Source organism: Procambarus clarkii, chromosome 2, assembly GCF_040958095.1.
Source record: "Procambarus clarkii isolate CNS0578487 chromosome 2, FALCON_Pclarkii_2.0, whole genome shotgun sequence".
NCBI classification, from domain to species: Eukaryota; Metazoa; Arthropoda; class Malacostraca; order Decapoda; family Cambaridae; genus Procambarus; species Procambarus clarkii.
This window is the reverse complement of record NC_091151.1, coordinates 57,280,781-57,306,734: the sequence shown is the minus strand read 5'-3', so window position 1 is coordinate 57,306,734 and position 25,954 is coordinate 57,280,781. Positions and strand designations below refer to the sequence as shown.

Sequence of the window (25,954 nt, the reverse complement as noted above, 5' to 3'; positions counted from 1 at the left end):
TCATGTTAGTTGGTGTGGATGAAAGAGCTCTTAGATAAACAAATATCTTCATTTATCAGTAAAAGTACTATTTTCGTCTGCAATGTTGAAAGTAAACCAAGAATATATACGTGGTATTATATTGCTTCAACCTCATGTTGGAACTGGGCTCAGCGACACTGAAGTAGATTTACTGAGATGCAAACACACACAAAGGGACGATATAGCTCAACCTACTTCCTCACCCCGTTAATACAAGGGGTTTTGTGATCCAAACATCACAAAACATCGACATACAACTTCACGTTCTGTTAAGTCATCTATAATTCCTCCCGCACACAGTAAGTAATTATCAAAAGAAGGCACCAAATCCACAAACAGTTAATATTATTCACAACGTACAAATACATACAACCGCTTATAAAAGTAGGTACAAATGCAAAGATATAAATGATAATACCTAGGTCAGAGATATGCAAATTAACACATTTTTACATTCCAAGTACAAAATTATTCTTTCTCCAGAGTATAACTAATTAGAACAAAGTTCTAATGACTCCAAGGGTAGGGATAGGAGTCTCGAATACCTCCAATGTCAGGCTAGGGGTCTCGAATACCTCCATTGACAGGCTAGGGGTCTCGAATACCTCCAATGACAGGCTAGGGGTCTCGAATGCCTTCAATGACAGGCTAGGAGGTCTCGAATGCCTCCAATGACAGGCTAGGAGGTCTCGAATGTCTCCAATGACAGGCTAGGTGTCTCGAATGCCTCAAATGTCAGGCTAGGGGTCTCGAATACCTCCATTGACAGGCTAGGGGTCTCGAATGCCTTCAATGACAGGCTAGGAGGTCTCGAATGCCTCCAATGACAGGCTAGGAGGTCTCGAATGTCTCCAATGACAGGCTAGGAGGTCTCGAATGCCCCAAATAACTGGCTAGGGTCACGAATGCCCCCGATGTCAGGCTAAGGGTCTTGAATACCCCCCAATGTCAGGCTAGGGGTCTCGAATGGTCCCGATGTCAGGCTAGGGGTCTCGAATGCCTCCAAGAACTGGTTAGGGGTCTTGAGTGCCTCCAAGGACTGGCTAGGGGTCTCGAGTGCCTCCAAGGACTGGCTAGGGGTCTCGAGTGCCTCCAAGGACTGGCTAGGGGTCTCGAGTGCCTCCAAGGACTGGCTAGGGGTCTCGAGTGCCTCCAAGGACTGGCTAGGGGTCTCGAGTGCCTCCAAGGACTGGCTAGGGGTCTCGAGTACCTCCAATGCCCGGATTAGGGGTTTCGAATGCCTCCAAAGCCCGGATTAGGGGTTTCGAATGCCTCCAAAGCCCGGATTAGGGGTTTCGAATGCCTCCAAAGCCCGGATTAGGGGTTTCGAATGCCTCCAAAGCCCGAAATAGGGGGTCTCGAGTGCCAGCGTTAGGGGGGTGTCGAGTGCGTCTAGGGACTGAATTAGAGGGAGAAGGGTTCCTCCAAAGTCTGAGTAGGGGGTGTAGGGTACCTCCAAGGACTGCCTTAGGATGCTCTTGTGCCTCCAAAGCCTAGATATGGGATTCTAGGGCCTCCAAGACCCAGGTAGGGGACTTTAGAACCTGTAAATCAATAAAGGAATTTGGAACCTAACCAAAATTGTGTTATTGTGGATTTAGTCTTAATTTAAACAGATTTGTGGAACAAGGAAATGGGAACGTACCTTAGAATCAGAAGAATTTTGTCCCTCGAGGAGCTGTTCGGGTGTACTTACCTGTAATGACAAGGAAGTTAATTAGTTGTAAACACAGTTTTAAAGCTTCCGTAACATTAACTCACAATTATAATTGAACACCAATATGAATGATCACATTTTGATCCATATGTACATTAACAGCTGAAGTAAAGATGACGCTTGAGGCTTGAGGTTGTGCCTACCTTGCTTGAAGGACGAGGGTCCTGGGGTCTAGTGACGTCATGGGCCCTGGGGTCTAGTGACGTCATGGGCCCTGGGGTCTAGTGACGTCATGGGCCCTGGGGTCTAGTGACGTCATGGGCCCTGGGGTCTAGTGACGTCATGGGCCCTGGGGTCTAGTGACGTCAGACGAGGGCCCTGGGGTCTAGTGACGTCAGACGAGGGCCCTGGGGTCTAGTGACGTCAGACGAGGGCCCTGGGGTCTAGTGACGTCAGGCGAAGGCCCTGGGGTCTAGTGACGTCAGACGAGGGCCCTGGGGACTAGTGACGTCAGACGAGGGCCCTGGGGTCTAGTGACGTCAGACGAGGGCCCTGGGGTCTAGTGACGTCAGACGAGGGCCCTGGGGTCTAGTGACGTCAGACGAGGGCCCTGGGGTCTAGTGACGTCAGACGAGGGCCCTGGGGTCTAGTGACGTCAGACGAGGGCCCTGGGGTCTAGTGACGTCAGACGAGGGCCCTGGGGTCTAGTGACGTCAGACGAGGGCCCTGGGGTCTAGTGACGTCAGACGAGGGCCCTGGGGTCTAGTGACGTCAGACGAAGGCACTGGGGTCTAGTGACGTCAGACGAAGGCACTGGGGTCTAGTGACGTCAGACGAAGGCCCTGGGGTCTAGTGACGTCAGACGAAGGCCCTGGGGTCAAGTGACGTCAGACGAAGGCCCTGGGGTCTAGTGACGTCAGACGAAGGCCCTGGGGTCTAGTGACGTCAGACGAAGGCCCTGGGGTCTAGTGACGTCAGACGAAGGCCCTGGGGTCTAGTGACGTCAGACGAGGGTCCCTGGGGTCTAGTGACGTCAGTCGAGGGCCCTGGAGTCTAGTGACGTCATGGAACCTGGGGTCTAGTGACGTCAGACGAGGGCCCTGGGGTCTAGTGACTGTAAGACGAGGGCCCTGGGGTCTAGTGACGTCATGGGCCCTGGGATATAGGGATGACAGACAGGTGTGGTCGACAAGACACTGCCCGCGACACTCGCACATACACAAACTTGATAGTTTCACTCAGGATATCTTAGGTAACAGTCACGAATCTTTCACGACGTCTTAAACACTAAACACTGGACGACGAACTGGAGCTGCGTGACTTTGCCACGAGAAAATTGGCCAGTTTACGACAGGTATTTTGTACCCAACACTGAACACTTTCATGTCATCAACATCAAATAGTAATGAAAGTCTTCCTTGATGTCTTAACTTTTCACTTAGAATACAAATGTAACTTTCAGGATCTTGGAAGACAAGAAACAAGTAATTCAATTATATTTATATAATGTCTTGTTCAGTCATAACCACATTGAGCACTTTATTATCACGCAAGACAAGGAATGAGGGATCAAAGTTCACGCGCCACTTGTAACACAAGAATTGTTCAGGAATAACACGTCATCATCCCGTCCCTATTAACTCCCTCTGCCCGAACACGTGTTTATTTTGTTCTTCAATAACACTTACAATATTCCGTCACACACAACACTCACTTCACTAGGTTAGCGGTGGGCTTATGGCCTATCCAGCTCTGGAGGAGTTATTAAGGCCACCAGAACTGTTTACTGACCAGCCAGCAAGTACACCTCAGCACTGAACATAAGACTAAAGGAAACTCACTGTGTAGACCCCTAGAAATGGTATACACTGCTTGGTGTACATGTGTCCCGGCGCACGTCCGTCACTATGTATAACAAACGACCTAATGAAGTGACCCGCGCGAGTAGAGGGTTCAGAAGGTCTGCTTCACGAGCCTCGAGCCTCGAGCCAACCCAACCACCAACCCGCTCGAAGCCTCATTGTCTTTCCTCACAGCCCGTCGTCTCCAGTTCCCACGACTCAAAAATTCAGCCTGTCCTCATAACCTAGCTCATCCTCATAAACTAAAGCCATAAGTGATTCCATGCACCCGCCAACCCCCCTGTTTGTGCATGAAAATCGGTTTACACACGACTCTCAACTGATGACGTTTGAATATTTCCTGAACAATGCTTCGCTGACGACTTTTGTTTGAACTACAACGCTGAAAATCCTCACCCACGTACTACAATTATAAATAATCGCCAACAGAACTTAATCACCTAACCTAACTTAATCAATGCGTAAATATGCACAATTTGCTAACATTTAATATTAATTTATATTTGAGAAAATTACCATTTTGAATTAACTGCATGTTAACATTGATGAATGCGTCTTTTGGGTCGACCGCTGGGTGGAATGAACGTAGACTGACGTTACACAAATTTACTAAATTGCTCGAGCCTAACCTGACCGAAGGCTCACGCACAGAAAACGTTAACTTTTGAATGCAGATATGTTTTGCAATACATCATATTTTGTCCGTTGAGGATTTTAACATCAAAATTCAATGTATTATTCGAGAGGACAAATTGTTTCATGACAGCCCAGCAGCAAAACATTAGCCAAATGCCTCGCTTACTTCTTATGTTCGCAGTGAATTTCTCAAACTGATCCACTTGTGTAGTTGAGATGAAAACTGATCAGAAAGTTCAACGTCTTGTTTCACCGCCTCAATGTGGCACTCCAGAGAATAACGCTTGCTGCGTCCTCGTTTCTATCCGGAAGCGGAGGAACTCCATGAGATCCATAACCTTTAAATACTCATCATAATAACCAAAGAACATCTTGTAACCTTTAAATAGCTAATAAAGCACAACAAAACACAAAAGGAAGGGGGTGGTTAGAGAAAAGCACACAGAGACTGTTTCGGATGGGACCTAAACAATCTCTCGTATGCGTTATGTGTGCTTTCCTCCGAGGCTAAAGGTTCCCTTCTTCCAGCCAGAGGTGGTACTCCCTTCCATTGTTCATAATATATAAGGAAACTCACTGTATATATATATAAATATAAACATATATATATATATATATATATATATATATATATATATATATATATATATATATATATATATATATATATATATATATATATATATATAAAAGTTTGTGAGGGTACCACCTCTGGTGCCAATGTGGGGACCCATAGCCTCGGAGAAGAAAATAAAAAGTATTCAGAGGAGACCTTGTGGTTTCTCACTGAACCCTAATATATATATATATATTATATATATATTAGTATATTTTGGTAGCAGTCTTTCCTGTAGACATATATTATTAAATATGACCGAAAAAGTAAGATTAATAATTCTAACACGAATTTTCTCGATATTTCTTATGTTTCTTTTCACTGTTGATGGTAATTGAAAAATTAATTCTCCAAAATTCATTTTTATTGTAGTCTGACGCGACACTTAAACGCGTTTCGTAATAACTTATTACATTTTCAAAGACTTTTAGTTTACACACACACAACTATTACCTGTAAACATTAAACAGAGTTCTTACTTATGCTATGATTTAAACAGCTTCCATTTTTCATTTTATACCCGCATTTTGGGTGAGGTGATATGTTACAACAGTTTTGGATGAGGTGAACAAAACTTTCAACACAGGACAGAACACGAAACAATGGATATTGAAGGTAAGAATGGAAGTAATTGCAGAGGGCCTATTGGCCCATATTTCTTGATGTTTCTATATTGGAGCGGAGTCTTGAAGTGGGTAAAATATAGTTGTGCATTAATTGGCTGTTGATTGCTAGTGTTGACTTCTTGATGTGTAGTGCCTCGCAGATGTCAAGCCGCCTGCTATCGCTGTATCTATCGATGATTTCTGTGTTGTTTGCTAAGATTTCTCTGGTGATGGTTTGGTTGTGGGAAGAGATTATATGTTCCTTAATGGAGCCCTGTTGCTTATGCATCATTAATCGCCTGGAAAGAGATGTTGTTGTCTTGCCTATATACTGAGTTTTTTGAGGCTTACAGTCCCCAAGAGGGCATTTGAAGGCATAGACGACGTTAGTCTCTTTTAAAGCGTTCTGCTATGTGTCTGGAGAGTTTCTCATGAGTAGGCTGGCCGTTTTTTTGGTTTTATACAATCGTCAGTTGTATCTTCTGATTTTTGTCTGTAGGGATAACGTTTCTATTAACAATATCATTCAGGACCCTTTCCTTCATTTTATGAGCTGTGGAAAAGAAGTCCTTGTAAAATAGTCTAATAGGGGGTATAGGTGTTGTGTTAGTTGTCTCTTCAGAGGTTGCATGTCGTTTCACTTTCCTTCTTATGATGTCTTCAACGAAACCATTGGAGAAGCCGTTGTTGACTAGGACCTGCCTTACCCTACAGAGTTCTTTGTCGACTTGCTTCCATCCTGAGCTGTGGCTGAGAGCACGGCCGACATAAGCATTAACAACACTCCTCTTGTACCTGTCTGGGCAGTCACTGTTGGCATTTAGGCACATTCCTATGTTTGTTTCCATAGTGTAGACTGCAGTGTGGAAACCTCCGCTCTTTTCCATGACTGTTACATCTAGAAAGGGCAGCTTCCCATCCTTCTCCATCTCGTAAGTGAAACGCAACACAGAATTCTGCTCAAATGCCTCTTTCAGCTCCTGCAGATGTCTGACATCAGGAACCTGTGTAAAAATGTCGTCAATATACCTGCAGTATATAGCCGGTTTCAAGTTCATGTCGACTAAGACTTTTTGCTCGATGGTACCCATGTAGAAGTTTGCAAACAGGACACCTAGGGGAGAACCCATGGCGACCCCATCTACTTGCTTATACATGTGTCCATCCGGGCTCAAGAAGGGTGCCTCTTTAGTACAAGCTTGGAGTAGTTTCCTTAGACTGTTTTCTGGTATGTCAAGAGGAGTACAGACCGTATCACGATACACTCTGTCCGCTATCATCCCGATTGTTTCATCCACAGGTACGTTGATAAACAGTGATTCTACGTCCAACGAGGCTCTTATCCCTGTGGCCCGTGTTCCCCGCAGTATGTCAAAAAATTCCTTTGGAGACTTCAGGCTGAAGGCGCAAGGGACGTAAGGAGTCAGCAAGCTGTTGAGTCTTTTCGCCAGTCTGTACGTGGGTGTGGGTATCTGGCTGATGATTGGCCGAAGTGGGTTTCCAGGTTAATGTGTCTTGACATTTCCATACGCGTATCCAGGTTTATATTCCCCAATAATCTTTGGCAGGTGGAGTCCGGATTTCTTGGCGTTCACAGTTTCGATCAATGTGTTGACCTTTGCTTTCAATTCGGCTGTAGTGTCCTTCGTTACCCTTTGGAATTTAGTTTGGTCAGAGAGTATGAGGTTCATTTTCGCCAGACATCCGTCTTTTTTAAGAATGACATATATTGGCGACTTGTTACCTCTCCTGACAACTATTTCCTTGTTCTCACGAATCATGGTCTGCGAACTTTCTCACGAATCATGTTCTGCGAACTTCTACATGTGTACCATCGAGCAAAAAGTCTTAGTCGACATGAACTTGAAACCGGCCATATACTGCAGGTATGTTGACGACATTTTTACACAGGTACCTGATGTCAGACATCTGCAGGAGCTGAAAGAGGCATTTGAGCAGAATTCTGTGTTGCGTTTCACTTACGAGATGGAGAAGGATGGGAAGCTGCCCTTTCTAGATGTAACAGTCATGGAAAGGAGCGGAGGTTTCCACACTGCAGTCTACACTAAGGAAACAAACATAGGAATGTGCCTAAATGCCAACAGTGACTGCCCAGACAGGTACAAGAGGAGTGTTGTTAATGCTTATGTCGACCGTGCTCTCAGCCACAGCTCAGGATGGAAGCAAGTCGACGAAGAACTCTGTAGGGTAAGGCAGGTCCTAGTCAACAACGGCTTCTCCAATGGTTTCGTTGAAGACATCATAAGAAGGAAAGTGAAACGCAATGCAACCACTGAAGAGACAACTAACACAACACCTATACGCCCATATTAGACTATTTTACAGGAACTTCTTTTCCACATCTCATAAAACGGAGGAAAGGGTCCTGAACGATATTGTTAATAAAAACATTATCCCTACAGACAAAAATCAGAAGATACAACTGACGATTTACTATAAAACCAAAAAAACGGCCAGCCTACTTATTTGAAACTCTCCAGACACAGAGCAGAACGCTTTAAAAAGAGGCCAACGTCGTCTATGCCTTCCAATGCCTTCTTGGGGACTGTAAGCCTCAAAAAACTCAGTATATAGGCAAGACAACAACATCTCTTTCCAGGCGATCAACGATGCATAAGCAACAGGGCTCCATTAAGGAACATATAATCTCTTCCCACAACCAAACCATCACCAGATAAATCTTAGCAAACAACACAGAAATCATCGATAGATTCAGCGATAGCAGGCGGCTTGACATCTGCGAGGCACTACACATCAAGAAGTCAACACCAGCAATCAACAGCCAATTAATGCACAACTATATTCTACCCACTTCAAGACTCCGCTCCAATATAGAAACATCAAGAAATATGGGCCAATAGGCCGTCTGCAATTACTTCCATTCTTACCTTCAATACCCACTGTTTCGTGTTCTGTCCTGTGTTGAAAGTTTTGTTCACCTCATCCAAAACTGTTGTAACATATCACCTCACCCTAAATGCGGGTATAAAATGAAAAATGAAAGCTGTTTAAATCGTAGCATAAGTAAGAACTCTGTTTAGTGTTTGCAGGTAATAGTTGTGTGTGTGTAAACTAAAAGTCTTTGAAAATGTAATAAGTTATTATGAAACGCGTTCAAGTGTCGCTTCAGACTAGAAATAAAAATGAATTTGGGAGAATTGATTTTTCAATTACCATCAACAGTGAAAAGAAACATAAGAAAGATCGAGAAAATTCGTGTTAGAATTATTAATCTAACTTTTTCGGTCATATTTAATAATATATGTATATATATATATATATGCGAACAAGCCTGAATGGTCCCCAGGACATATGCAACTGAAAACTCACACCCCAGAAGTGACTCGAACCCATACTCCCAGAAGCAACGCAACTGGTATGTACAAGACGCCTTAATCCACTTGACCATCACGACCGGACAAAATGAGGTGATAGCCGAGGCTATATGAACCACCCCACCGCCGGCACTCGGATAGTTATCTTGGGCATAGCATTTTACCAAATCACCTCATTCTTTGGGGCACACGTGAGGAACACAAATGCGAACAAGCCTGAATGGTCCCCAGGACATATGCAACTGAAAACTCACACCCCAGAAGTGACTCGAACCCATACTCCCAGAAGCAACGCAACTGGTATGTACAAGACGCCTTAATCCACTTGACCATCACGACCGGACAAAATGAGGTGATAGCCGAGGCTGTATGAACCACCCCACCGCCGGCACTCGGATAGTTATCTTGGGCATAGCATTTTACCAAATCACCTCATTCTTTGGGCACACGTGAGGAACACAAATGCGAACAAGCCTGACCAACGTCGACATATGCAACTGAAAACTCATTTGTGCTCGCATTTGTGTTCCTCACGTGTGCCCCAAAGAATGAGGTGATTTGGTAAAATGCTATGCCAAGATAACTATCCGAGTGCCGGCGGTGGGGTGGTTCATATAGCCTCGGCTATCACCTCATTTTGTCCGGTCGTGATGGTCAAGTGGATTAAGGCGTCTTGTACATACCAGTTGCGTTGCTTCTGGGAGTATGGGTTCGAGTCACTTCTGGGGTGTGAGTTTTCAGTTGCATATGTCCTGGGGACCATTCAGGCTTGTTCGCATTTGTGTTCCTCACGTGTGCCCCAAAGAATGAGGTGATTTGGTAAAATGCTATGCCCAAGATAACTATCCGAGTGCCGGCGGTGGGGTGGTTCATATAGCCTCGGCTATCACCTCATTTTGTCCGGTCGTGATGGTCAAGTGGATTAAGGCGTCTTGTACATACCAGTTGCGTTGCTTCTGGGAGTATGGGTTCGAGTCACTTCTGGGGTGTGAGTTTTCAGTTATATATATATATATATATATATATATATATATATATATATATATATATATATATATATATATATATTATATATATATATATATATATATATATATATATATATATATATATATATATATATATATAAATATATATATATATATTTATATATATATATATATATATATATATTTATATATATATATATATATATATATATTATATATATATATACATATATATATATATATATATATATATATATATATATATATATATATATATATATATATATATATATATGTCATATTTAATAATATATGTACTAATAATATATATTTAATAATAGAGTACTCTACCCACCATGAGAGTAAGGACAAGACAAGAACATATCGATGCCAACACAGAAGACAATGTCCAACAAAACAGGCCAATTACACTGGATTAATCTTTGTGTTTAGATAGGAGATGCCTCGTATGGGCCAATAAGCCTTCTGCAGCCCCTATGTTTATCCCTTATGTATCCCCCCATGTTTTTCACCTTCATTGTATTATCACCTGACCTAATGCGGGTATAAAATCAACTAGTATTGTAAGATCTGTTCACTTGAGAATGAACCATGGAGGTTCGAAACGTCGTGCAAATTATACACATAAGTGTAATACACTCTATAGTAAATCACTTCTTTTCTTCACCTTAAAATTACGAAAATGAGTTTTGGAGAACTCCTATTCCAATTAAGCCCTGATGCTAAGAAAATAGTTAGAGGGATAGAAGCCCTAAACCAGAAAATAATAAATACAGAATATGCGGTCATATTCAATGAAACATGTTTGAAAGAAAACCTGCTGCCAGTATACACCAATATATATATATATATATATATATGTGTGTGTGTGTGTGTGTGTGTGTGTGTGTGTGTGTGTGTATCACGAAAATAAACACGTGTTTATTTCACGTGACTCCTTCTGAAGATGTATTAATATACGAAAGTACTGAAGGAAAATCCTGTTTCAATTTTGTTTCAATGTTTCTTGATCTGACACTGTCATATATATATATATTTATATATATATTTGCAAACAAGTCTGTAAGGTCCCCAGGCATATATGCAAGTGAAAACTCTTCATCCCAGAAGTGACTCGAACCCATACTGCCAAGAGCACTATGCAACTGATGTACTGGAGGCCTTAACCACTCGACCATCAGTGACCATACAAAAAATGATGGCCGCCGAAGGTATTTGCCCATCATCCCGACGGCACTTTGTTGGTAATCTTGGACATAGTTATTTTATCAAATCACCTCATTTTGTGGGGCCACATGAGCAACACAAATGCGAACAAGCCTGAATGGTCCCCAGGCGTATATGCCTCGGCTACCGTCATCTTTTGTATGGTCACTGATGGTCGAGTCTACACTAAGGAAACAAACAGAGGAATGTGCCTCAATAGCAATAGTGACTGCCCAGACAGGTACAAAAGGAATGTTTTCAATGCTTACGTCAACTGGGCTCTCAGTCACAGCTCAGGATGGAAGCAAGTCGCTGAAGAACTCTATAGGGTAAGGCAGGTCTTAGTCAACAATGGCTTCTCAAACGGTTATGTTGAAGACGTCATAAAAAGAAGTGAAACGAAATGCAACCTCTGAAGAGTCAACTAACACAACACCTGTTGCCCCTATTAGACTGATTTACAGGAACTTCTTTTCGACGGCTCATAAAATGGAGGAAAGGGTCCTGAAAGATATTACTAATAGGAACTTTATCCCTACCGACAAAAATCAGTAAATACAATTGACACCCCAGACACCAAACAGAACGCTTTGAAGGAAACCAACGTTGTTTATGCCTTCACATGCCCTCTTAGGGACTGTAAGCCCCAAAGAACTCAGTATATAGGCAAGGCAACAACGCCTCTTTCTAGGCAATTAACAATGCACAAACGACATGGCTCCATCAAGGAACATATAATCTCTTCTCACAACCAGACTATCACCAGAGAAATCTTAACAAGCAACACAGAAATCATCGATAAATACAGCGATAGCAGGAGGCTCGACATCAGCGAGGCACAACACATCACAAATTCAACACCAGCAATCAACAGCCACTCGACATCAGCGAGGCACAACACATCACAAATTCAACACCAGCAATCAACAGCCACTTAATGCACAACTATATTCTACACACTTCAAGATCCCGAACCAACAGAGAAGCATTAAGAGGAAATATGAACCAATAGGCCTTGTGCAGTTACTTCCATTCTTATGTTTTCATACCCTTTGATTCGTGTTCTTGCATAGTTCTGTCACCTCACCCAAAACTTTTGTGCCATATCACCTCATCCAAAACGAGTATAAGTATGATGTATGTTATGTGTAAAATAAGTCACAGTTACACGCCCGCTCCTGTGCCAGGTAAGTGCAGTACGGGCTCACCATAGCCCGTGCTACTTGGAACTTTTTTTTTCTCAGTAGCTGAATCTATAACAACAACAATATGTGTAAACTAGTCTTTGAAAATGTAAGAAGCATTACGAAACGAGTTCAGGCGTCAGACCAAAAATAAAGAATGAATTTTGGAGAGTTAATTTATCAATTACCCTCGATAGTGAAGAACGTAAGAAACACTGAGAACATTGGTGTTAGAATTATCTTACCCTTTCGGTCATATTCAACAACATATGTTTACTAGAAAGACTGCTACCAATATATATAAATATATACATGCGGAAAAACCACAAAGAAATGTGAAAAAGAGATGAACGTTTCGGCCTGTTAAAGCCGTTGTCAACATCAGACTGACTAGAGGAAGAGAGAGTGGATGCAGGCCAGCACCAAGGAACCTGACCAACCCATCTCTAAGGAAAGGATTACCAGAAACAGGAGAGGTCAAAGAGGATTAAGCGGTCAGAGAATAAGGAATAAGATTAAAGAAAAGCCTCATGAACACACAATAAATGAATATAAAATTGTAATGAGACATTGTAAGCCTCCCTTTCAGAGCTTTTTCTTAAACTGTTGTGCAATATTGAAACTTAAAACAGGGTCAAGTTACAATATTGCACAACAGCTGAACAAAAAACTCTGAAAGGGAGGCTTACAATGTCTCATTACAATTTTATATTCATTTATTGTGTGTTCATGAGGCTTTTCTTTAATCTTATTCCTTATTCTCTGACCGCTTAATCCTCTTTGACCTCTCCTGTTTCTGGTAATCCTTTCCTTAGAGATGGGTTGGTCAGGTTCCTTGGTGCTGGCCTGTATCCACTCTCTCTTCCTCTAGTCAGTCTGATGTTGACAACGGCTTAAACAGGCCGAAACGTTCATCTCTTTTTCACATTTCTTTGTGGTTTTTCCGCATAAAAATGATCAGTGTTTAGTGATCGTCAATTGCATATATATATATATATATATATATATATATATATATATATATATATATATATATATATATATATATATATATATATATTATATATATATATATATATATATATATATATATATATATATATATATATATATATATATATATATATGTCGTACCTAGTAGCCAGAATGCACTTCTCGGCCAACTATGCAAGGCCCGATTTGCCTAATAAGCCAAGTTTTTCAAAATTAATATAGTTTCTCTAATTTTTTTCTTATGAAATGATAAAGCTACCCATTTCATTATGTATAGGTCAATTTTATTTTATTGGAGTTAAAATTAACGTAGATATATGACCGAACCTAACCAACCTTACCTAACCTAACCTATCTTTTTAGGTTAGGTTAAGTTAGGTAGCCGAAAAAGTAGGTTAGGTTAGGTAAGGTAGTTTAGGTAGTCGAGAAATAAATAATTCATGAAAACTTGGCTTATTAGGCAAATCGGGGGCTTGTATAGTAGGCTGAGAAGTGCGTTCTGGCTACTAGGTACGACATATATATATATATATATATATATATATATATATATATATATATATATATATATATATATATTATATATATATATATATATATATATATATGTCGTACCTAATAGCCAGAACGCACTTCTCAGCCTACTATGCAAGGCCCGATTTGCCTAATAAGCCAAGTTTTCCTGAATTCATATATTTTCTCAATTTCTTTCTTATGAAATGATAAAGCTACCCTTTCATTATGTATGAGGTCAATTTTTTTTTATTAGAGTTAAAATTAACGAAGATATATGACCGAACCTAACCAACCCTACCTAACCTAACCTAATCTATCTTTATAGGTTAGGTTAGGTTAGGTAGCCGAAAAAGTTAGGTTAGGTTAGGTTAGGTAGGTTAGGTAGCCGAAAAACAATTAATTCATGAAAACTTGGCTTATTAGGCAAATCGGCCTTGAATAGTAGGCTCAGAAGTGCGTTCTGGCTACTAGGTATGACATATATATATATATATATATATATATATATATATATATATATATATATATATATATATATATATATATTAGTATATTTTGGTAGCAGTCTTTCCTGTAGACATATATTATTAAATATGACCGAAAAAGTAAGATAAATAATTCTAACACGAATTTTCTCAATCTTTCGTACATTACGCTTCACTGTTTGGAGGTAAATCAAAAATCACTTCTCCAAAATTCATTTTTATTTCTAGTCTGACGCGACACGGGCGCGTTTCGTAAAACTTATTACATTTTCAAAGACTTCACAAATACACAACTGATTAGAACTTACGTATCTCTGCTATTATATCTACATTTGAGTGAGGTGGGAGGGATTATGTGGCATATAGTGACGTGGCATTAACACAAGACAGAACATGAGGGGATATTAATAGGGTATTAAAAGTATCAACACAAGACCAGAACAGAAACAATGGGTATTGAATAGAAGTGTTTGTAGAAAGCCTATTGGTCCATATTTCTTGATGCTTCTATATTGGAGCGGAGTCTTGAGGTGGGTAGAATATAGTTGTGCAATAATTGGCTGTTGATTGCTGGTGTTGACTTCTTGATGTGTAGTGCCTCGCAAACGTCAAGCCGCCTGCTATCGCTGTATCTATCGATGATTTCTGTGTTGTTTACTAGGATTTCTCTGGCGATGGTTTGGTTATGGGAAGAGATTATATGTTCCTTAATGGAGCCCTGTTGCACATTACGCTTCACTCCAACAGTGAAGCGTAATGTACGAAAGATTGAGAAAATTCATATTAGAATTATTAATCTTACTTTTTCGGTCATATTTAATAATATATATATATATATATATATAATATATATATATATATTAGTATATTTTGGTAGCAGTCTTTCCTGTAGACATATATTATTAATCTTACTTTTTCGGTCATATTTAATATATATATATATATATATATATATATATATTAGTATATTTTGGTAGCAGTCTTTCCTGTAGACATATATTATTAAATATGACCGAAAAAGTAAGATTAATAATTCTAACACAAATTTTCTCAATCTTTCGTACATTTCTTTTCACTCTTGGAGGTAAATAAAAAATCAATTCTCCAAAATTCATTTTTATTTCTAGTCTGACGCGACACGAGCGTGTTTCGTAAAACTTATTACATTTTCAAAGACTTTAGTTTACAAATACACAACAGAATAGAACTTACGCATCTCCGATTTTATATCTACATTTTAGTGAGGTGGATGAAGTGAGGTGGCATTAATAGGGTATTAATTTCATCAACACAAGACAGAACAAGAGGTGGCATTAATAGGGTATTAATTTCATCAACACAAGACAGAACACGAAACAATGGGTATTGAATAGAAGTGTATGTAGAAAGCCTATTGGTCCATATTTCTTGATGCTTCTATATTGGAGCGGAGTCTTGAGGTGGGTAAAATATAGTTGTGCATTAATTGGCTGTTGATTGCTGGTGTTGACTTCTTGATGTGTAGTGCCTCGCAAACGTCAAGCCGCCTGCTATCGCTGTATCTATGGATGATTTCTTTGTTGTTTACTAGGATTTCTCTGGCGATGGTTTGGTTGTGGGAAGAGATTATATGTTCCTTAATGGAGCCCTGTTGCTTATGCATCGTTAAACGCCTAGAAAGAGATGTTGTTGTCTTGCCTATATACTGGGTATTTTGGAGCTTACAGTCCCCAAGAGGGCATTTGAAGGCATAGACGACGTTAGTCTCTTTTTAAAGCACTCTGTTTTGTGTCGGAAGAGTTTCTCATGAGTAGGCTGGCCGTTTTTCTGGTTTTATAGTAAATCGTCAGTTGTATTCTCTGATTTTTGTCTGTAGGGATAACGTTTCTATTAACAATATCTTTCAGGACCCTTTCCTCCGTTTTATGAGCTGTGGAAAAGAAGTTCCTGTAAAATAGTCTAATAGGGGGTATAGGTGTTGTGTTAGTTGTCTCTTCAGAGGTTGCATGGCGTTTCACTTTCCTTCTTATGATGTCTTCGACGAAACCATTGGAGAAGCCGTTGTTGACTAGGACCTGCCTTACCCTACAGAGTTCTTCGTCGACTTGCTTCCATTCTGAGCTGTGGCTGAGAGCACGGTCGACATATGCGTTAACAACACTCCTCTTGTACCTGTCTGGGCAGTCGCTGTTGGCATTTAGGCACATTCCTATGCTCGTTTCCTTAGTGTAGACTGCAGTGTGGAAACCTCGCTCTTTTCCATGACTGTTACATCTAGAAAGGGCAGCTTCCCATCCTTTTCCATCTCGTAAGTGAAACGCAGCACGGAACTCTGCTCAAATGCCTCCTTCAGCTCCTGCAGATGTCTGACATCAGGTACCTGTGTAAAAATGTCGTCAACATACCTGCAGTATATGGCCGGTTTCAAGTTCATGTCGACTAAGACTTTTTGCTCGATGGTACCCATGTAGAAGTTTGCAAACAGGACACCTAGGGGAGAACCCATGGCGACCCAATCTACTTGCTTATACATGTGCCCATCCGGGCTCAAGAAGGGTGCCTCTTTAGTACAAGCTTGGAGTAGTTTCCTCAGAATATTTTCTGGTATGTCAAGAGGAGTACAAGCTGGATCACGATACACTCTGTCGGCTATCATCCCGATTGTCTCGTCCACAGGTACGTTGGTAAACAGCGATTCTACGTCCAACGAGGCTCTTATCCCTGTGGCCCGTGTGCCCCGCAGTAAGTCAACAAATTCCTTTGGAGACTTCAGGCTGAAGGCACAGGGAACATAAGGAGTCAGCAGGCCGTTGAGTCGCTTCGCCAGTCTGTACGTGGGTGTGGGTATCTGGCTAATGATTGGCCGAAGTGGGTTTCCAGGCTTGTGTGTCTTGACATTTCCATACGCATATCCAGGTTTATATTCCCCAATGATCTTTGACAGGTGGAGTCCGGATTTCTTGGCGTTCACAGTTTTGATCAGTTTGTTGACCTTTGCTTTTAATTCGGCTGTAGTGTCCCTCGTTACCCTTTGGAACTTAATTTGGTCAGAGAGTATGATGTTCATTTCGCCAGATATTCGTCTTTTTTAAGAATGACATATATTGGCGACTTGTCACCTCTCCTGACAACTATCTCCTTATTCTCACGAAGGCTTTTGGCTGCCGCTTTGAGCTCGGGGGACAGTATGGTGCTTCTGTAGTTGCCTCGATTCTTTCCTCCTTCCGCAATAAGTTCTGCTTGTAAGGTGTCTTTGGTGGTGACCTTCTTTTGTGTCTCGAGGTCGAATATGTCGTCCAACAGAATTTCCAACTCTACTTTCCGGGCCATCTCACTCGGTCTGGAAATAACATGACAGTTTATGCCCAGATTTAGGAGAGTGACTTGGTCCTCAGTGAGGTTTATTCCTGCAAGGTTCAGGAAGCCATCTCTTGGTCGTGGAATTGCCATAGGTCCTCCATATAATGTTGTTAGTTTCTCAGCACTGAAACAAGGATTATCAAGAAACTAACAACATTATATGGAGGACCTATGGCAATTCCACGACCAAGAGATGGCTTCCTGAACCTTGCAGGAATAAACCTCACTGAGGACCAAGTCACTCTCCTAAATCTGGGCATAAACTGTCATGTTATATATATATATATATATATATATATATATATATATATATATATATATATATATATATATATATATATATATATATAATTATATATATATATATATATGTGTTGTACTAGTAGCCAGAACGTCGTACTCGGCCTACTATGCAAGGCCCGATTTGCCTAATAAGCCAAGTTTTCCTGAATTAATATATTTTCTCAAATTTTTTTCTTATGAAATGATAAAGCTACCCATTTCATTATGCATGAGGTCAATTTTTTTTATTGGAGTTAAAATTAACGTAGATATATGACCGAACCTAACCAACCCTACCTAACCTAACCTAACCTATCTTTTTAGGTTAGGTTAGGTTAGGTAGCCGAAAAAGTTAGGTTAGGAACAAGTTAGTTGAACAAGAGATGACCAAACTAGTGAAATGAAAGCAGTGACAGTCTATGTGACAGCAGCTGACAGTGGATGTGACAGCAGCTGACAGTGGATGTGGCAGTAGCTGACAGTGGATGTGACAGCAGCTGACAGTGGATGTGACAGTAGCTGACAGTGGATGTGACAGAAGCTGACATTGAATGTGACAGAAGCTGACAGTGGATGTGACAGTAGCTGACAGTGGATGTGACAGAAGCTGACAGTGGATGTGACAGAAGCTGACAGTGGATGTGACAGAAGCTGACATTGAATGTGACAGCAGCTGACAGTGGATGTGACAGAAGCTGACAGTGGATGTGACAGAAGCTGACAGTGGATGTGACAGCAGCTGACAGTGGATTTGACAGAAGCTGACATTGAATGTGACAGAAGCTGGCAGTGGATGTGACAGTAGCTGACAGTGGATGTGACAGAAGCTGACAGTGGATGTGACAGAAGCTGACAGTGGATGTGACAGAAGCTGACAGTGGATGTGACAGAAGCTGACAGTGGATGTGACAGAAGCTGACAGTGGATGTGACAGCAGCTGACAGTGGATTTGACAGTAACTGACAGTGGATGTGACAGAAGCTGACAGTGGATATGACAGTAGCTAACAGTGGATATGACAGTAGCTGACAGTGGATGTGACAGTAGCTAACAGTGGATATGACAGTAGCTGACAGTGGATGTGACAGTAGCTGCCCGAAACGCTTTGCGTAATAGTGGCTTTAGGCATTGTATGTACTAGCTCTATCTATAAAGCCAACAAACTTTGTAAAATCTCTTTATGTATGTACCTTACCTAAATAAAAATTATTATTATTATTACTATTATTATTATTATATTATTATTATTATAGCTGACAGTGGATGTGACAGTAGCTGACAGTGGGTGTGACAGTAGCTGACAGTGGATGTGGCAGTATCTGACAGAGGATGTGACAGTAGCTGACAGTGGGTGTGACAGTAGCTGACAGTGGATGTGACAGCAGCTGACAGAGGATGTGACAGTAGCTGACAGTGGATGTGACAGTAGCTGACAGTGGATGTGGCAGTATCTGACAGATGATGTGACAGTAGCTGACAGTGGATGTGACAGTAGCTGACAGTGGATGTGGCAGTATCTGACAGAGGATGTGACAGTAGCTGACAGTGGATGTGGCAGTATCTGACAGAGGATGTGACAGTAGCTGACAGTGGATGTGACAGTAGCTGACAGTGGATGTGGCAGTATCTGACAGAGGATGTGACAGTAGCTGACAGTGGATGTGGCAGTATCTGACAGAGGATGTGACAGTAGCTGACAGTGGATGTGACAGTAGCTGACAGTGGATGTGACAGTAGCTAACAGTGGATGTGACAGTAGCTGACAGTGGATGTGACAGTAGCTGACAGTGGATGTGGCAGTAGCTGACAGTGGGTGTGACAGCAGCTGACAGTGGGTGTGACAGTAGCTGACAGTGGATGTGACAGTAGCTGACAGTGGGTGTGATAGTAGCTGACAGTGGATGTGACAGTAGTTGACAGTGGATGTGGCAGTATCTGACAGAGGATGTGACAGTAGCTGACAGTGGATGTGACAGTAGCTGACAGTGGATGTGACAGTAGCTGACAGTGGATGTGACAGTAGCTGACAGTGGATGTGACAGCAGCTGACAGTGGATGTGACAGTAGCTGACAGTGGATGTGGCAGTATCTGACAGAGGATGTGACAGTAGCTGACAGTGGATGTGACAGTGGGTGTGACAGTAGCTGACAGTGGATGTGACAGTAGCTGACAGTGGATGTGGCAGTATCTGACAGAGGATGTGACAGTAGCTGACAGTGGATGTGACAGTAGCTGACAGTGGATGTGACAGTAGCTGACAGTGGATGTGACAGTGTGTGTGACAGAGGCCGTGCCTATAAGTGTCACACAAGCTGTGGCAGTTGGAGTAACAAGAGCTGTGGTCGTGGTTGTAAAAGAAACTTAAAGTAACGAGAACTGTTACATGCACTGAATAACAGAAAATCACCAAGAGTGTGACTAAAGTTGTGACACAGTAGGTGTGACTTACGTTGCGACACAGTAGGTGTGACTTACGTTGCGACACAGTAGGTGTGACTTACGTTGCGACACAGTAGGTGTGACTTACGTTGCGACACAGTAGGTGTGACTTACGTTGTGACACAGTAGGTGTGACTTACGTTGTGACACAGTAGGTGTGACTTACGTTGTGACACAGTAGGTGTGACTTACGTTGTGACACAGTAGGCGTGACTTACGTTGTGACACAGTAGGTGTGACTTACGTTGTGACACAGTAGGTGTGACTTACGTTGTGACACAGTAGGTGTGACTTACGTTGTGACACAGTACGTGTGACTTACGTTGTGACACAGTACGTGTGACTTACGTTGTGACACAGTAGGTGTGACTTACGTTGTGACACAGTACGTGTGACTTACGTTGTGACACAGTACGTGTGACTTACGTTGTGACACAGTAGGTGTGACTTACGTTGTGACACAGTAGGTGTGACTTACGTTGTGACACAGTAGGTGTGACTTACGTTGTGACACAGTAGGTGTGACAAAAGCATTTTAAATCTTTATCAAACAAGATCTAAGGAATACTGGCAACCAAAGAATATTTACCAACCCTACATGAAAACTAAGGCTCATTCACAGTAGCAATTAGCTAATGGAGCAACAGCCAGATATCCATGTTGGATATTCGAAAACTGTTGTGCCCGAGTGTACAATAAGGAAACAGAATAAATAATCTCGCACTCAGAAGATTACAAAATGATAATATCTGGACTGAAAAGTTCTGTGTTTTCGACCAATTGTTTTACTTGTTTTAAGCAGTTATGTACAATAACGAGCGTCTGTAGAGGGAGAGGCGAGAGGCAGTGCACGTCCAGAGGAACTGCTGACTTGTGCTGGAGACAAAGTTGGTGTTTATCTTGGGGGAATAGCGGCGAGATGTGTCGGCCTTTTGGGACAGTGGGCGCTGACAGATACTGTGCCGTCAGTGGGGTTCTTGGGACAGTGGGCGCTGACAGATACTGTGCCGTCAGTGCGGTTCTTGGGACAGTGGGCGCTGACAGATACTGTGCCGTCAGTGCGGTTCTTGGGACAGTGGGCGCTGACAGATACTGTGCCGTCAGTGCGGTTCTTGGGACAGTGGGCGCTGACAGACACTGTGCCGTCAGTGCGGTTCTTGGGACAGTGGGCGCTGACAGACACTGTGCCGTCAGTGGGGTTCTTGGGACAGTGGGCGCTGACAGATACTGTGCCGTCAGTGAGGTTCTTGGGACAGTGGGCGCTGACAGACACTATACAGTCAGTGGGGTTCTTGAGACAGTCGGTGCTGAAAGTCACTGTATATGTCGGTCTTTGTGGACTTATACAATGACAGACACTGTTTCAGACGAACTTTTTAGACAGGGGAAGCTGAGAGAGACGATACAAGTCGGCCTCTTGGGACAGTGGGAATTGGCAGGCAATTTCCCAGACTTCCACTTGGGATAGAAGGAGCGGACACAGCACACGACCACCTCCTGCGACAGAAAGTTGGTAGTAATATATATACCGTGGGTATGTATATATTACTCGAGCGGGTACTGTGAGTACCACTCCCGGGTACCGTGAGTACCACTCCCGGGGCACCGTGCGTGGCCCAGTGTGTGTGAGTCTCCTCATTAACTCAGCCTCCCGTCTTCGGGTAGGTTCATCATAGCCGTGAAGGTTAAGAGATGCTGGAGGAGAAATGTGTCATCTTATATCATAGGTAAATCATGCCTGTTATTTTGTCGTTAGTTAGAAGGTCAATACCATGGAACATTATGAATGGAACATTAATTAGAAGCTGATTAACTGGGAGAGCCATGGACGCTTCAGCGGCCATAGAGCGTTGTTGTGTGTCTGTGTGTACTCACCTAGTTGTACTTACCTAGTTGTGCTCGCGGGGGTTGAGCTCTGGCTCTTTGATCCCGCCTCACAACTGGTATTCAACTGGTGTACAGATTCCTGAGCCTACAGGGCTCTATCATATCTTTATTTGAATCTGTGTATGGAGTCAACCTCCACCACATCACTGCATAATACATTCCATTTGTTAACTACTCTGACACTGAAAAAAAAGATTCTAATGTCTCTGTGGCTCATCTGGGTACTAAGTTTCCACTTGTGTCCCCTTGTTCGTGTCCCACCCATGCTAAAGAGTTTGTCTTTGTCCACCTTCTCAATTTCCAGAGAACTTTGTAGGTGGTTATCATGTCTCCCCTTACTCTTTTATTTTCCAGGGACGTGAGGTTTAGCTCCCTTAGCCTTTCCTCGTAGCACATATCTCTCAGTTCCGGGACTAGTCTGGTGGTATACCTCTAAATCTTCTCTAACTTTGTCTTGTGTTTAACTAGGTATGGACTCCAGGCTGGAGCTGCATTCTCCAGGATTGGTCTGACATAAGTGGTATACAGGGTCCTGAATGATTCCTTACACAAGTTTCTAAAGACCTTATATTGGCCAGTCTAGCATATGCCGCTAATGATATCCTTTTGATGTGGGCTTCTGGGCACAGGTTCGGTGTGATATCAACCTCCAGATCTTTCTCTCTATTTGACTCTTGCAGGATATCCCCTCCCAGATGGTACATTGTGTTCAGCCTTCTGTTCCCTTCACCTAATTTCATTACTTTACACTTTCTTGAGTTCAACTTTAGTAGCCATTTTCTAGACCATTCCACCAGTTTGTCCAGGTCGTCCTGGAGTCTCTGTCTATCTTCAACTATCTAGGTTATTCTCCTAATTTTTTGCATCATCAGCAAACATTGAGAGGAATTGAGTCTATACCCTCTGGAAGGTCGTTTACATATATTAGAAACAGGATGGGTCCAAGGGCAGAGCCCTGTGGGACTCCGCTGGTGACATCTCGCCACTCTGATGCCTTCCCCTCACAGTTACTCGCTGTTTCCTGTTGCTTAGATACTCCCTTATCCACTAGTGCACCTTACCTTTTACTCCTGCCTATTGCTCCAACTTTTGTAACAGCTTTTTGTGAGGTACTGTGTCAAAGGATTTTTGACAGTCCAAGAAAATGCTGTCTGCCCACCCTTCTCTTTCTTGCCTAAATTGTGTTGCTTGGTCATAGAATTCTATTAAACCTGTGAGGTTATCTTGAGGTTATCTTGAGATAATTTCGGGGCTTTAGTGTCCCCGCGGCCCTGTCCTCGACCAGGCCTCCACCCCCAAGAATCAGCCTGTGACAGCTGGCTAACTCCCAGGAACCTATTTACTGCTAGGTAACAGGGGCATCAGGGTGAAAGAAACTCTGCCAATTGTTTCTCGCCGGCGCCCGGGATCGAACCCGGGACCACAGGATCACGCGTCCAGTGTTCTGTCCGCTCAGTCGCCGTAAATCACGAGGCACGATTTACCATCTCTGAACCCATGCTGGTGGTGTGTTACAAAGCTATTTCCTTCCAGAAAAGGTTTATGAGCATTTTCCTCACGATCTTCTCCATTACCTTGCATGGTATACAAGTTAGGGAAACTGGCCTGTAGTTCAGTGCCTCTTGCCAGTCACCCTTTAAGTATTTTGGGACTACATTAGCTGTCTTCCAGCTTTCCGGTAGGTCACCTGTTTCCAGTGACCTGTTCACCATAGAGTGGCACACATAGTGCCTCTGCACCTTCTTTTAGTATCCATGGTGAGATTCTATCAGGCCCAATAGCTTTTGTCACATTCAGCTCCAACAGAGTCCCTGTGACCTCATCTTTGGTGAGGTAAAATTCCTCCAAGGCAGCTTGGTTTTCCTCCTCATTTAGAGCAGGGACCTCTCCTTGTTTTTTTGCGAAGACCTCCTGTTGTCTTTTGTTGAGTTCTACAAACACCTCCTGATATCTCTGTGTATCCGTTCTCCCCTTTTCACAATTTCATCACTTGTTCCTTCGCTGCTGTTTTTCCTCTTGATGTGGCTATGGAGCAGTTTTGGTTGGGTCTTAGCTTTACTCGCGATGTCATTTTCATACTGTCTCTCTGCTTCTCTCCTCACTCTGAGGTACTCATTCTGGCCCTCTGGTATCTCTCCCTGCTCTCTGGTGTTCTGTTGTTCCTGTAGTTTCTCCATGTTCTTTTACTCAATTGCTTTGCTTCCACACATTACTGGCTGAACCACGGATTCTTCTGTTGCTTTTCACTTTTCTCTTTTTGGGCTGGGATAAACCGGCCTGCAACTTCCTGGCACTTCTGGATGACATAAGCCATCATATCATGTACAGTTTTTTCTCTGAGTTCTGTTTCCCATGGTATTCCCATTAGGAAGTTCCTCATCTCGTCATAATTTCCTCTTCGGTAATTTAGTATTTTCCCTTCCAATCTCATCATTGGATAGGTTATCCCTACCTCTACCAGATACTCAAATGTCAATACTCTGTGGTCACTCATTCCTATGGGGGCTTCAAATTTGTCTTTCCTTATTTCTGAATCATTCAAAGTGATGTGTGTACTCACCTAATTGTACTTACCTAATGTGCTTGGGGGGTTGAGTTCTGTCTCTTTGGTCCAGCCTCTCAACCGTCAATCAACAGGTGTACAGGTTCCTGAGCCTATTGGGCTCTATCATATCTACACTTGAAACTGTGTATGGAGTCAGCCTCCACCGCATCACATTCTAATGCATTCCATTTGTCAACCATTTGTGTGTGTGTGTGTGTGTGTGTGTGTGTGTGTGTGTGTGTGTGTGTGTGTGTGTGTGTGTGTGTGTGTGTGTGTGTGTGTGTGTGTGTGTGTGTGTGTGTGTGTGTGTGTACTCACCTATTTGTGCTTGCAGGATCGAGCATTGATTCTTGGATCCCACCTTTCGAACCATCGGTTATTTACGGCAATGACTCCTGTCCCATTTTCTTATCATACCTAGTTTTAAAAATATGAATAAAGTTTGTTTCTACAACCTGCTCCTTAACTGCATTCCATTTTTCCACTACTCTCCCAATTAAGGAAAACTTCCTAACATCTCTGTGACTCATCTGAATTTCAAGCTTCCTCCCATATCCCCTCGTTCTGTTACTATTCCGTGTGAACATTTCGTTTATTTCCGCTCTGTCAATCACCCCTAAGTATTTTATATGTTAATGATATATCCCCCTCTCCCTTCTTTTTTCTAGTACCGTAAGGCTCAGCTCCTTCAGGCGCTCTTCATAGCCCATCCCTCGTAACCTAGGGACGAGTCTTGTTGCAAACTTCTGCACCTTTCCAGTTTTTTTCATGTGTTTCTTCAGATGGAGACTCCATGATTGAGCGGCATACTCCAAGACTGGCCTCACGTAGGCAGTGTAAAGCATCCTAAATGCCTCCTTACTTAGGTTTTAGAATGATGTTCTAAATTTTGCCAGTGTGGAGTACTATCGATATCCTATTTATATGTGCCACAGGAGTTAGATTACATGTTACGTCAACGCCCAGGTCTCTTTCTTGAGTCGTCACAGGTAGACAGTTCCCTTTCATTACGTACTGTCCCTTTGGTCTCCTGTCACTTAATCCCATTTCCATAACTTTACATTTGCTCGTGTTGAACTCCAATAGCCATTTCTCTGACCATCTCTTTAACCTGTTCAGGTCCTCTTGGAGGATCCTGCAATCCTCATCTGTCACAACTCTTCTCATCAACTTCGGATCATCCGCGAACATGGACATGTAGGACTCTACTCCTGTAAACACGTCATTAACTTATATCAGAAATAGAATTGGTCCCAGCACTGATCCTTGAGGTACTCCACTCGTTACTGTTCGCCAGTCCGACTTTTTGCCCCT

At 42.4% G+C, this 25,954-nt stretch overlaps 1 protein-coding gene across 1 annotated transcript; it reads right to left on the bottom strand.

The window, feature by feature from the left end:
- Positions 1 to 943: 943 nt before the first annotated feature.
- LOC138366749 (uncharacterized) lies at positions 944 to 24,475 on the bottom strand. Its single transcript, XM_069328030.1, has 4 exons — positions 24,309 to 24,475; positions 21,167 to 21,515; positions 1,667 to 1,717; positions 944 to 1,231 (listed from the first exon to the last, which is right to left on the bottom strand). Exons 1-4 carry the CDS (start codon positions 24,473 to 24,475, stop codon positions 944 to 946), a joined length of 855 nt encoding a protein of 284 aa, XP_069184131.1.
- Positions 24,476 to 25,954: the final 1,479 nt, after the last annotated feature.

Excerpts from the sequence above, each read along its gene's own strand:
- LOC138366749 (XM_069328030.1), bottom strand. The coding sequence starts at position 24,475 with ATGAGGAACTTCCTAATGGGAATACCATGGGAAACAGAACTCAGAGAA. Across the intron at positions 1,718-21,166 it reads AGAACCCCACTGACGGCACA|GTAAGTACACCCGAACAGCT; the intron begins GTATCTGTCAGC and ends TTGTCATTACAG. Across the intron at positions 1,232-1,666 it reads AAAATTCTTCTGATTCTAAG|GTACTCGAGACCCCTAGCCA; the intron begins GTACGTTCCCAT and ends CGGGCATTGGAG.